Source organism: Mus caroli, unplaced genomic scaffold (assembly GCF_978045245.1).
Source record: "Mus caroli unplaced genomic scaffold, Mus_caroli_1 scaffold_3, whole genome shotgun sequence".
Taxonomy (NCBI): domain Eukaryota; kingdom Metazoa; phylum Chordata; class Mammalia; order Rodentia; family Muridae; genus Mus; species Mus caroli.
The window spans coordinates 133,269,753-133,284,080 of NW_028227258.1; the positions used below are offsets into that span (position 1 = coordinate 133,269,753).

Below are 14,328 nucleotides of genomic sequence, written 5' to 3' on the forward strand. Positions count from 1 at the left end.
AAAAGAACTTGATGAATTTCTAGATCCCTGGGAACAACTAAATTCAATGAGGAAGAGACCAACAGAGACCAATAGTGCAAGCAGACATACAAGAAAGACTGAAGTAGCAAGAAAACATTTTAGACTAAACCAGACTAGTCCTAGATGAATCCACAGCAGAATTCTTCCAGTCCTACACAAAACAACAGCCAGTATTTTTAAATTATTTTTAATAAAAAAGGAGCACTTACAAATACTTTCACAAAGCCAGTATTACTCTAATATTAAAACAGGATCTTTTGTTGGATCTTTCTGTGGTTTAGGTATCAGAGTAATTGTGGCTTCATAGAATGAGTTGAGTAGAGTACCTTCTACTTCTGTTTTGTGGAATAGTTTGCGCAGAACTGGAATTAGATCTTCTTTGAAGGTCTGATAGAACTCTGCACTAAACCCATCTGGTCCTGGGCTTTTTTTGGTTGGGAGATCATTAATGACTGCTTCTATTTCTTTAGGGGATATGGGACTGTTTAGATCATTAACGTGATCCTGGTTTAACTTTGGTACCTGGTATCTGTCTAGAAATTTGTCCATTTCGTTCAGGTTTTCCAGTTTTGTTGAGCATAGCCTTTTGTAGAAGGATCTGATGGTGTTTTGGATTTCTTCAGGGTTTGTTGTTATGTCTCCCTTTTCATTTCTGATTTTGTTAATTAGGATGCTGTCCCTGTGCCCTCTAGTGAGTCTGGCTAAGATAAACCCAGTCTCTTATTTACTAAAACTACATTATCAAGGCTGTGAACATTGTTAGTAATTTTTTAGAAATTCTTAACATAAATTCCATGATTCTAGAGTCATTAGTCCCAACCCCTGCTTTCTTAAAACGGAAACTAAATACAAAGTAAAAGCACATTTACTTATAGTTTTGATACCACTTGATTCTCACAGGGCATAGCTCTTGCAGTTTCCTAGTACAGCAGACAGCAGTCTTTTGTAACTATTTTCATGTAAGAACCAAAAAGTGACAGATACTAAGGTTAAAAATAATTTCCTATTGTTTTAAATTTTATGCAAGTAGCTAAATCTCTCTAATCTCTCTAGGCATTATCTCCAATCCTTCAAGTAGCTAGGAGAAAAAAGTACTAACTTTTTATATGCTGATACATCATCAAGTGTCAGCAAAGAAAGAGCCATAGAACCTTTCTATCTTGGGAGAGGTTAATCATAGACATATGGGTATGTGGCACTACAGGTCTCTTGGTCCTGGTCACCTGCAGGAGGGTGTTTGGCTTTTGCTGGGAGAACCTGGTGAGTATGGCTTGCAGTACAAAGGGAAGGGTGAGAACAGAGCAAAGAAGTCTTCATATAGGTTTGACACCATTTGCCCGTGTGTTGGAAGTATCTGTCAAGATTAGTGAGGATTTGGTTAGTAAATGTGCCATCCTTTGGCCATTGAGGCAGATAGTCATGTTTGCTGTGAACAGGCTGTGTTGCAATAAAAAATAAGGTGATGATGCTTTTTGTCATTGCTAAGTCTGAGAGTGCAGTGAGACATGAGTAGGTTAGATTTTGAATGGGAAGAGTCCAAAATTAGAGAGTGGAAACAGTAAAGTAGGGCAATAGATGGGAGGAGCTATCCATAGATTCCTTTGCAAAGAGAGTAGAAGTTGTGAAATGTGGTGACAAGAAATTCAAACTAGGCATCCCCAATCAGACTAAGGGACTTGTGTGAGAGAAATGTCCTGAGTCACAGTTGAAAGACATCCTGACTGGGGTCAACATGGTTGGAGGATCCTTCTGTGGCTTTCGTAGTAATAGTAGACAAAGCAGGGGGCAGCATGGTAGCACTCACCCAGTAGAAGAAGAGAGGCACGTGGTAGAGCAGGTAGAGGAGCAAAGAGCTGAAGGTGCACTGGGAGAGGGAACTGTAAAAGGGAAAGAGTTCCAATAGAGCGAAAGGGAGGAGCAAGTGCCTTAGTAACAAGTATTATCCACATGATAGAGCCCTGAAGGGTGTAGCAGAAATATACCTCCATGGTTGGTGCTCTAAAGAGATACCCACATAGTGGGAACCCTTAAAGACATAGCATGGAGATGCCCAGACAGCTAGGCCAGAAGTAGGTATAAAGCCCCAAGAGGCAGATAGACACTTACTGAGTAGGCAGGGAGTGACAGAATGTTAGAACAGGTAAAGGAGCAAAGTCAAGAATTTGGAGACAAATAAGTTGGGTGGCAGTAGTCTACCTGAAGGAGGGCAAACTTGGCATTATGGCTCAGCTAGGGGAGGCTGAAGCCCTTAGAAGGGAATCTCATACATGACCTTCTCCGGTTTCAGCACCAGGTGAAGGGAAAATGGGTGCAGTAAAGAAACCAAAAGAGCTACTCTGTGGGCAAAAGGGGGAAAACTTTGGAGCAACTGCTGTCTGCATTGTCAGGATATTAGTAGTTCATTTCACATGTATCATCAGAGCTGTCAAACTGCCAAAGCTTTCTCCCGGGAAAGCAGGGAGAAGTAACAGGAGAAATTATCCAGGGTTATGTGGGAATGGGAGAACAGGTTTTTGTGAGCTGGGGTGAGTGTCATGAGTAGGCAGGAACTGAAGGAGCCTAGAGGCTAACATGGATCTTGACGAGTAAGTAGTCACCACAGTTATGTTAATGGAAGAGCCATATGTCTCTTTTGTCAGAGATGAAAGAGGTAGGTTTTGTTTTTGATTTTTATTTTATTTTATTTCTTTAGCAATAGGAACTTGTGGGATTCCTGTCTTTTGCCAAAATGCCCAGACTTGGGAAAAGGAATTTCTTGGGGTGCCAGACAGACAATGTACTTCCAAAGGGATATTTTAAATTACAAATTTAATCTAAGTGTGATGAATTTATTTATAATGAGTGTTTAAACTTTCATTTATCTGACATACAAAGTCATTCCTAGTGTGCACCATCCCAGCAGCCCCTACCACACATTTTCAGGCCCACAAGGATATTTTAAGATTTTAGTTCTAACACTCTCCTGCCTCCGGGCCAGTATGGTCTCCTATCTAGACCAGCACTTAAGTATTCTGCTCCCACTTGCAAGTTATCATTTCCTTGAGAAGGATGCACTGAAGAGTTCTAGTAGCCTTACATGTCCAGTTTGGAGAGGCAGAGGTTTGGCACTGACGGAGTTATCCTTCAGGCAAGAGGCTGAATTATGCTACAACTAGCTAGAAGGCTGGAGTTTAAAGTGAAAGGATTTTCAAGAGAGGCTCTGCAGGAAGGAAACAACTTAATATTAGACCTGTGTCAGATGAGTTGAATAAATCGACCTCCAATTCCTAGAAGAGCTGTCTAGTGAGATTTGACCATTTAGGATAGCAGAGATAGAAGAAGGGCTTCAGTAGTGGCTACAGCATATCAGATCCTCTTCCAAGCAACTACAAGGGGAGAGAGATTGTGTTGGATGGAGTAGGCTCTCTGAAGCTCCTCCTGGAAGCATCCTTGGGCTCTGAGTTCTAATGCTGTAATGTCTAGAATATTCTCTGGTACAAATGCTCATGACTTTTCACTTGTGGCATATATCTGAAGTAGAAGTTTCCCTGGAGGCTCAGTTATATCATGTGATGTCTTTCTGGAAACTGTTTTATGAGAGGATGTTTTTGCTGAAGTAGACACACTGGGGGATGTTTTGCTGAGAACTGACAATTGGTGCTTTTCTGGAAGCCGCCTGAGAAACAGGCATGTACTGTGTTGCTGAGGCGGATACTTGAGAGGTCACATGTTGTTTGGAAATGTAACAAATATAACCCAACAGACAATGGACAACACTGTGTGGTGTTGGTTCACCCTTCCATTCTATGCTGGTCTAAGTTGTTCATGAATTCATAGACAGAAATGCAACAAAGAACTTCTGGTGGTGTTCCAGCAGCTTCCTGCCACTTCCACCGACTCAGCCTGATTGGCAGTCTCTCGGTTTCCTCTGGATCCAACTGCTGCTGCTGATTTGTGAACAGTGGTTGTAAGTGGATGGAGCTCTGATGATACATGTGAACTGAACTACTAATATCCTGACAATGCAGACTGCAGTTGCTCCAAAGAACTATTTCTAAACTGCTCCACACCTCCCTTTACCGTAATAACATTTCCTTTCTATACCTCTGGTGGGTAGTGGGCTAGAAAGGAGGTTAAAATATTTGAGTCCACTTATTTTGTTTTGAAAAATATATATAAGCCAGCATAAACCCATTAAGTTTCAAAGCAAGGACAAGTGGCTGAGGTGCCTATTTAACATGTCAAAGTGGACCTGGCCTCAGGTTCTCCCAAGGGCCCTCAGTTCCTACCTGGCTGGTATACTCTGTACTCAACCTTGTACTTTTCAGGCCAGAGACTGGACTGCCCTTCCCCCAGAGGTTCTTCCTTACATAATTCATACAGTTTAATTACCTATGCTCTCTGCCCCTTCTTTGGCTTCTGGCTACTGTACCTTGTTTCTACCTGTCCCTCCCCTTCCTCTCTCTCCCCATGCTCCAGCATCATGAGCACTCTGAACTCTCCCAGAAGTGTCTGCCTCTGGCTATGCTCTCCCACATATCTACAACCATCTTTCTCTTCCTCCATACCAAGGAGCAGTCATGTCCTTTCTCTTCTTCTGGTTTTCATGGGTTTTTTTTTCTTTTTGGTTTTGTTTTGTTTTGGGGAGGATGTTTGAAAATATGCAAAAATTTTAGTACACTAAATTTCTTTATCTACAACTACAACCTAGTTGGAAGGCAGTCAACACATTTATTTATATACATTGTTACACAATTGGATGCAGTGCAGATACAGTGATGGAGGAGAATGTCCCATCAGAGTGCTCAAGGACTCCAGAGTCTGCCATGCCTTCCCCAGTGTGGTCTCCATAGAAAGAACTCAAGACATGTTGGCAAGATTGAAATATGAACAATAAGGAAATGAAACTGCTTTGTTCCCGAATCAGTTGCAAGTTAATAAAGAATCTAGCTAAAATTCATTCTGCTGTGAATTCAGTCATCCTTCCCAAGTATTTTAGAATGTGATTAATCTCAGAGTAATTACAGAAGAAAAAAATAGTCTTGGCTGTCCCTTAAACTCTCACAACCTTCAGTCTATGCACCTCTACACTAAATCCCCATTTAAACTTTCAAGGAAGCCAGAAAAATCAATTCCATGGATTTTGTTATAAAGGAAGGCTAGCAGCCAGAATAAGGTCACCAAAAAAACCTGTCACTAATCCCAAACTGCAATTAAGCAATACTGACCCCCAACCTGAAACTTCCTTCAGAATTAATAATTCTTCCAAAACTCCCAGTGACTCCATGGAGCCTCAGTCACTCAGAACCTCCCTGGGATGAAGGGAGAACTGTAGGCAAAATGTGTTTATGGCTCAAAGCATCCCTAAACTTATCTTTTCCATTGCTTTATGTGAGTTGGGTCTCCATGGCATTCATTGTAGGAAAAAGCCAATCTTAATAAAGATAACAGAAAAGGAAGATTGAAATTCAAAAAATTGAGTGGGAGATTTCTTTTGGGAGATTTCTTTTAGGAGGGTTGGAAGGGAGGATGTAAATTATGCATAGAATATTTAGCCTTTGTTGCTGGCTTTTCTCTAGTGTCAGAAATACAAAGATGCAAATACATATGGAACACATAGATTTATCACTATAGTAAATATGAAGTGAAGGTACAGTTATTGATAATGTTAGATTAGGTGCCACCATCTCACAGGTCAAGCCACATTCTCTTCAACCCCCACCCCTTGCATCTGCTGTCATCTGAGGTCTTTCCTTCTAACCTTGTAGCCCTGGGAACAGAAGCAACCTGACTGAAGACACATAGTATACTTAATAATTGTGTGGCATGGTTCCTCCTTGAAACCTTTTTTAGGAGGAACCCTGTTTTGTCTGGAGAAAATTAAGGCTTTCCCTCTCTGTAGATTTTAAACATTAAAATAACCAGGTTTTCTGGAGATTCATATGTCTCCTCCCTTGGACACTGAAGATTATCTATCTCCCTTAGACAAATGAGGAATCACTAAACCAAGGAGTTTAAGAGACATATCTAAGTTCTATCTTGTATAGGGCTGGATGTAAGCCTAAGTTCTATTGACAGCAAGTCCAAAACAGTTTAAAGAGCCAAGCACCAGAGTGGAAAAATATCCATAATGACACTGAGATAAATAAAGATAGCAGAAGATATCTACATATTTTTCTTCTACAAACAAAACTAAAACATACAGCATCAGATATACACTTGGTTTATACATTTGTATGGTCCCCATGTATGAATCCAGACATCGCTTCTTGCATGAGACAGACAGGATTTGCATGATGGAAAATTCATTCATTTCCTAAAACGCATCAGGTGGGCTAAGAAACTCCAGACACACTGACACACTGAGACACTGACTGCATTAATCAGTATGTTGTTTTGATGTTTTTGATATTTTCCTGGTCTTTGAGTATTTTATTGAGTATATTTTGCATCAATGTGCATATCAGAAATCAGTCTGGAGTCCTCTTTGTAGAGTTTTTGTATGGTTTAGGTATCAAGATGGCTGTGGTCTCATACAATGAGGTTCACAGTATTCTTTCTGTTTCTATTTTGTGGAATAGTTGGAGGAGAATTGATATTAGCAACTATATGGTCAGTTTTGGAGAAAGACCCAAGAGTTGGGTGAGAAGAATGTATATTCTTTTGAGTTTTATTGTATTGATGCCTGCTAGGTCAATTTGATTTATAATGGAGAGACATATGAGGGAAACAAAGTTGAGGGACTGGCCCAAATTGGGATACACTACAAGGACAAGCTCAAATGCCTGACACTATTACTGATGCCATTGTGTGCTTACAGACAGGAGCTTTGTCTGGATTCCAAGAGGACCAACAAGCAGCTTAAAGTGTCAGATGCTGATCCTTACACCCAAACAATGTACAGAAGCTGGGGATTCCTGTGTTTGAATTAGGAAAAGACTGGAAGAAGCTAAGGAGGGGGGTCACCCTCTAGGAAAACCAAGAGTTTCAACTGACCTAGAAACCTGAGATCACTCAGACACTGAGCCACCAAACAGGTAACATATATTAGCTGATATGAAGACACAAGACACATAAACAGCAGAGGAATGCCCGGGCTGGCATAAGTGAAAGAAAATGCACCTAACTGTTGAGAGACATGAGTCCCGTGAGAGTGGGAAGGCATGGTTGGGTGGGATGAGGAGGGTGGGGATATCCTCCTGGAGACTGGGGTAGGGGAAAAACGCATGGGAAAAACTATAGGAGGTTAGAGCGGGTGGAGGATAGCAACCGGACCATAAAACAAAATTAAAGATAATTCAAAAAGAGAGAAAAAATAAGTTAAATTCACATTCAAAATTTGTATCTCCTTCAATTTAGTATATTGGTTTTACCCTTGGTTTGAACCAACCACAATAACGAGTGAGTGACATTGTACTATGTGATTGTATAGGAGGAAGGTTTTCTCAAAACCTCAAAAGAGCATGGACTTCTTCTCTATGTCCACATTGAGTAAGTGAAAATTAAGCTGTATCCATCTTGTCTAAAACACAAGCACATAAGAAACCTTGAGCAATTTTTATGCCAACATCACAGCAACCCTTCTCAGGCTATTCCTAGTTCTGCCCACTTACCTGCAAATATCATCATTTCATTTTTTTTTTCCGTCATGGATGAATACTGTTTGATTGTGTAAATGTGACATGGTGTCACTCCCTGTTCATCAGGTGATATACATTTAGGCTGTTTTCAATTTCTAGCTATTATAAATAGAACAGAATTGACAAATACAAGTAAACATCTATAGTAAGATATAGAGTCAATCAAGTGGATGGACATTGATTAAGTTGAAGTTTCTGAAGTAGTAAAAAAAATGGCCTGGTCTGGCTCCTTTTTGAGAAGGGAACCATCATGACATACAGTAATAGAATATCTCAGGTGTTCCTCCTGTCCCAGCTTATTAAGTAATGACATCACTGATGTGATCCACCGTGATGGGCTTTTATGATTTGTCTTGTCATGTTTTGAGATAGAATCTTGCTATGTAGACAAAGCTGTCATGAAACTATAGTTCCTCCTGCCTCCAAATCCAAAGTGGTGGGATTATTATAGGTTTGCACCAATGTCCTGAACTAAGACCTGGCTCCTTTTGTGAACCTCAGACAGGGTTTTAAACCTCTAAGCCTTGACCTAGGATGGTGGCTTAGAAGATAACAGCATTTGCTGGCAAATGTGATGCTCCTAGTAAATATGATCTACTGAGTCCTTGTACTAGGAAGGAGAGGACAAACCCTATCAAGTAGAAGCACGTGCATAAATACATGAAGACGGACACACACAGAGCTTAACAATTTACATCATATTTCACATATATCATTTTAATTGCTTAATGATGACTAACAATATACACATAATTTTCATTTTTGTTTGCTTCTTTTTATTTGTTTTGTGATCATCTAGAGTTGCCATATACCTATGTGTAATCCCAGAAATTTAAAATAATGAGACAAAAAATTATTAATTGGAGGTACCCAAAGGAAACAAAGAAGATATTCTGTTTGAGAACAGCAAGCTGCATGAAGCTATTTGTTACCATCTATTAATTTGGGGCATACTGGTGAATTTAATGAGTGGTTGTGTCTTGACTCTTTCTTCTAGTGTCTTACTCTTAGTTGTTTTTTATATCATTATTTATATTATTATTATTATTATTATTATTATTATTATTTTATCTTTTTTTATACTCCAGAATTTGTCTCCCTCCCAGCCCACCCTCTGAATTTTCCACATCTCATACCTCCTCCTTGCCCCCTATCTCCAAGAGGGAGATGACACCACCCACACCACAACAGAACTCTCTACTCCTTAAATCCTCAAGTCTCTTGAGGGTTAGGAGCAACTTCTATGACTGATCCAGGCTCTGGAGTCTTCTGCTGTATATGTGTTCAGCTCCTCATATCAGCTGGTGTATGCTGCCTTGGTGGGGGCTCAGTGTCTGCGAGATCTCCGGGGTTCAGGTTAGTTGAGACTGCTGGTCTTCCTATTGGATAGCCCTCCTAACTCAGTTTCTTCCAACTTTTCCCTAGTTCAATCACCAGGGTCACCAGCTTCTTTCCACTGTTTGGAAATAAATATTTGCATCTGACTCTTCGAGCTGCTTGTTGGGTCTTTTAAAGGGCAGTCATGATAGGCCCCTTAGGTGAGCACAACATAGCATGAGAAATAGTGTCAGGCCTTGCAGCCTCTTCTTGGGCTGTATCCCAACTTGGGCCTATGTAGTCTATGTTGTCAAAGAACACAGATACCAGAGTAGACTATAATACCAAGCAAAAGTAACATTCATATCAACAAAAGAGGAGAAACATTACACATATAATCAACATTAAGCTATTTCTCTTTAGCAATCTAGGTCTATAAATCAAAACACTAGTCTGAAGATAAGGTATATACTCTAGGATAGATATGATAAAAAACCCTTTACTCATTCATCATGGGGGGAGTAGTATATGACAACAACTGAATGACAGAGATCCATACATACTGCTCTTTGCAATGCTAAACAATAACTGTCTCACACAAATAAAAATACACAGACTACAAGATTGGATAAGAAAACGGATTCCATTATTCACCTGTATCCAAGAAACACACTTGTTTTAGATACACTTGCATACAAATGCTCAGGATGTAGTTGCCTATATTTCTTTGTGTAGATTCTATGTACCATTTGGTTTTTCATGTTCATTGGTGTTGTCTTATTCACCTAATGCTTTGGCAGCGATATTGGTGAGGCTTCATGGGTGAGGCTAAGGGAACATGGCAGATGACTGGGAGGAATGAAAGTTTAAAAAGTCATTTCTGTAATATTGTGTCTCCTAGAAACATGAAAAGTATAAATTTTATCACATTGAAAAAGGATAGAATCAAGAGAGTATTTTAGGACAGTCATTTTTACTTTTTTACTATATTAACCTTACTGATTAATGGGCACGTGAGAATCTTTTTATTATCTAATATCTTCATCAATTTCTTTAAGATCTTTTTTGAATCATACAAGTCTTTCGCTTCTTGGTTAGCATTAATGCAAAGATATTTTATAATTTTTAATGTTACTGTGAATAGTGGTATTTCCCTGGTTTACTTCTCAGTACATTTGTAATCTTTACACTGAAGGAATATTAATTTTGTTTGTTAATTGTATATGCTGCTACTTGTTGAGTTTACAAGCTATATGAGTTTTCTTGTGTCATTTTTAGGCTCACTTAGGTTTACTGGTCTTCAATAAAAGATACTTTGACTTATTCATTTCCAATTTGTATCACCTTGGTCTCCTTTAGTTGTAATAGTATGCCTGGTAGTTTGCAAGTCCTGTATATCAAAGAAGAGTTCCTTGAGTTTTATCAAAGATGAGCACATTCAGCCATTCTTAACAGTTCACAGGAAACTAAATAATGGGCTGCATATATTGTAAGAAAATGCCAGGTGATGCAATGATAATCATCCTTGTAGAAACAGGCAATAACTGGAAAAACCCCAACTATTTACTTAATTCAGTATGGTAAGCTATTTAATAGGTATTCAGGTTTTTATTAGTGGAAATTTCAACTCTTCACAATTCCAGACTATAGTTGATTAAGGCTAACTGAAGACATGGAAAGTAGAAAGTGAAAGTAGACAAACGGAAGGACTTTTATATTTTAATTATTTCATTTGTTTTACATTATATTAGGAAAATGAATTTGTCAGAGAGGAGTGAAAATGTGTGACTTGGTCAAGTCACGGGACCTGCATGGGAAAATCCTATAGACAAAAATCAAGGCATAAATTGTTGAACTTTAGAAGGCTCTTCAGAATTACATTTTTTTCTAAGAAACTAGATGAAAGACCAAGATCTGTGTTCAGTTGTGAAGTAAAGAAAATAAACAAGTTTAATCAAAGACCTCTTGGATACTACCCACATGCAATTTTCACTTATTGCACCTATTATGATATCTTGATGTAAAGGTTACTGTCATCCTTCATAGGTGTTGCAGGTTGGTACAACTATCAATTGCTTCCGTAGCATGTCAACTTGCCTACTGTTTTATGTGCCAGAGAAACTAAACTTCATGTTAGAGGTTTTTAAGTCATATACCACTAGAATCAGTTGAATTCAGAGTCATCCCTCTAAGATTTTTTTGACAACAGGCACTCAAAGCCTCAACCCTGAGAAAAAGTCAAGTGCTACCTTAAACTTTGGTAGGTGGGGAAAGGTATTTGAAATACTTTTAACAATAGGAAATATTGCTCTGAACAGGATTGAAATCATGGCTGGTACTAGAAATCTAGTCAGATTTATGGAGATAAGGTCAGAGACATGAAAGTTTATCACACTAATTTGCTAGATCGGCTCAATTTCTTACAGAAGCATTCTAAATATTATTCTGATAATCACAAATAAGTGAAGCCATCAATCCTCATCAAAGCAGCCTCTGTACATTAAATGGAGACCATCATAGAAAACCAAAACTAGACACAATGAAGAGATCAGTGGATTCTCTGGTCATTGAGGTCTTTGAACATTCATATATTCTTAAAAATATGATTCAACTTTAATTTTTTCATGTTTGATGATTAATGTTGGTTGTGAATGGACTTTTATTTAGAACTATCTCTGACAATATATTCTACGCATGACTCTGGGGGTATATTTAATGTCATTAACTTTCTATCTATGCTTAAGTAGCTGATGTGAGCAAACTAACAGTATAACTGGGCTGTCCTATTCCTTTCATGGTTCCTTGAATGTATAAAAAGAAGCAGCTCACTGAATATTAACATTTGTCATTCTCTGCTTCTCAACTAGAAGAATAACATCACTAACTACAACCTCCTGACATCAGAATTGCTACATGATGATATCTTGAGTCCTCAAATAATGAGCTGTTTTTTTTTTCAGAATGTATATAATTTTCTCGAGTACCTTTTCACAGAAATAAGATTTTAAATTTCTTATTAAAAAAGTATTGCTACAATGCACAGGAGTGAGTCTGATTTTATTGCACTACTAAATAGTCGATTCTTAGACATGGGGACTGCTTTATGGTGAGAATCTAGAAGAATTTGGTCAGATTAAATCCCTGACTTTCATTTATTGAGCAGCACTTAGACTGCCATTTTGATTGTAGTTTGGAAGAAAAAATTAATCAATTGATTCTAGTGGATCTGTCTCATGAATACAGGTCCCCGAGTAACAGCAGTTGAGGAGAATACTGAAAATACCATTTTTCAAAGGCTGTGGAGAATCATGAATCAGGCACATTGGAGTAAAAGCAATATAACATAATTTAATATCATTTATTATAATTAATTATAAAATGGATTATACAATATAAAATAAATATAGAGAATGAAACTACTTGTACCAAATACATATGGTTAAATAGAAACCCGAAGTTGTTTCTTCTAATAACTTCTGCTGCCTTCTTTGGGTGGGAGGTAGAAGGGGACATTGAAATACAAGGGCCGACACTTTCTGTAGGCATAACCAAGTTTCTGTTGTAGAAAGTTGTGGGTTGATCTTGATTCATTGACTCCTGCTAAGTGAAACGTAAAAATGTCATTGTTAGACAATCATTCTCAAATGATAGATTTACTCCACTGCAGAAAAAACTAGTTTTTAGTACATTTTCTCAACTCTACATAAAAAATTACTTGAGTTAACAATTAATCTGATTTTGTATGGTGTTACTTGTTAAATCAGGTATGTTTTAACCTCTTTATGACTCTTCACATATGTGGTGTAGTGGATCCCATGCAACTTAATATTTCTACAAAATGCTAAGCGTTTGGCAAGATTATCTCTCAAATGAAATTAAACAAACATCAGTGTTTTTGTACAAGGATAGCAAAGCTTGTTGATACATGGTTTAACCTTTGAGTATGCTAAACGAATTTTTAAATCAAATCATTGTTTCTAAGTGATACTTAAAAAAAATATTTTCATATCTAAGCTATCCTTCATGACTTATGGACCATAGGAAAAAAGGTGCAAAATATGGCAGTTAATATTCTAGAATTCATGCAGGGGGGTAAATAAGGAGTCCTTCTGTCATACATACATGTATGTAAGTATGTATAATAGTGTGTCAGTAAGTATATCTATATATATGTACATATATTCATATATTATTTAATTAAAGTATTGCTTAAAACATTTCTCATACTCTACTATCATATGTCCCAATGCTGCTCTGATATATAAAAATTTATGAAATGAGGGAACAATATCATCCTTCCATCCATTTAATGACTAATTAAAACTTCTCTTAACCTGTAGGACCTTCTTCATTAGGAGGAGCAGATAAAATCTGAATTGAAATTTAATTCTTCAATATTAGCATTTGAGGTTTCCTCACTCTGGTCATCTATGGCTTTGTTCATAACAGGTGATTTACCAGCATTATTCTCTAAGGTTTTATGTCATCTGACCTCTTTTGATTATTGTTACAAATTATATGGTCATCCTCTCCAGTTGTCAACCATAATTTGTATAATAGACATCTGTAACAGCACAATGTAAAAACAAGATCCTCTGTCATTTCACAGAGTGTACAAAATTGAAGTCATTAAAAAATTGAAATCCAAAATGATGGAGGAAGATAGCAGTTACTATGAACAGATATAAACCTGTGGAATGAAATCTCTGTCTGAAATGGAGACACTAAGTCTTTTGCAACTTGCTGAACCTAGGTAAAGTTTCATACATATTGCAAAGAATGGAAGAACTACTGGAGCAAAGTAACATTTCAGAACTGACATACTGCCAGAATAACTGTGAGTGAATCAAATTAATGGCTTCAAAGTTTTCTTGAATTGGTGACTTTTTGCAGGGCTGTGAAGAGGAGGTGGAGTTTCATGATGATGGTTTGAATGGGGTGCCTGTCTAATTCCAGGCTTCACAGTATATGATACTATCTTTGTGACATATTTTTGGTGGGGTAAGTGACTTGGCTTTCCTGGAAGAAGTATGTCATTGATTAGAACTTAAGTTTACAGAATTCAGGAGCCATTTGTAGTATACTCTCTGTGCTTCATGTTTCCTGCCTAAGACGAAAGCCATAGGTCTCTGCTTCCTGTTTGGTTGTCCTTCCTTCCTGCAGCCGTGCTCCTCTGTCAGGACTTTGAAGGACTTTAATCTCTCTACATCTCTAATTCTCAAATAAACATTTACTTCTATGAAGTACCTTAGTCCTGGTGTTTTATTACAGGAATAGAAAAATGACTAAGAAAAGAAGTTGGTGAGAGGGGGACCACAGTTGAGAAAACGCCTCCACTACATTGACCTATTGTGTAGGGAAGTCTATGGAA

At 37.9% G+C, this 14,328-nt stretch overlaps 1 protein-coding gene across 1 annotated transcript in view; it reads right to left on the reverse strand.

Annotated features, from left to right (window-relative positions):
* Positions 1-7,453: 7,453 nt before the first annotated feature.
* LOC147005666 (rho GTPase-activating protein 20-like) overlaps positions 7,454-14,328 on the reverse strand; it is a 36,702-nt gene continuing 29,827 nt past the window's right edge. The window contains exons 14-15 of the mRNA XM_085836073.1: positions 12,384-12,557; positions 7,454-7,522 (exon numbers count right to left, since the gene is read on the reverse strand). Coding sequence (XP_085692199.1) covers positions 7,454-7,522; positions 12,384-12,557 — 243 coding nt within the window. The remainder of the gene's footprint in view (positions 7,523-12,383; positions 12,558-14,328) is intronic.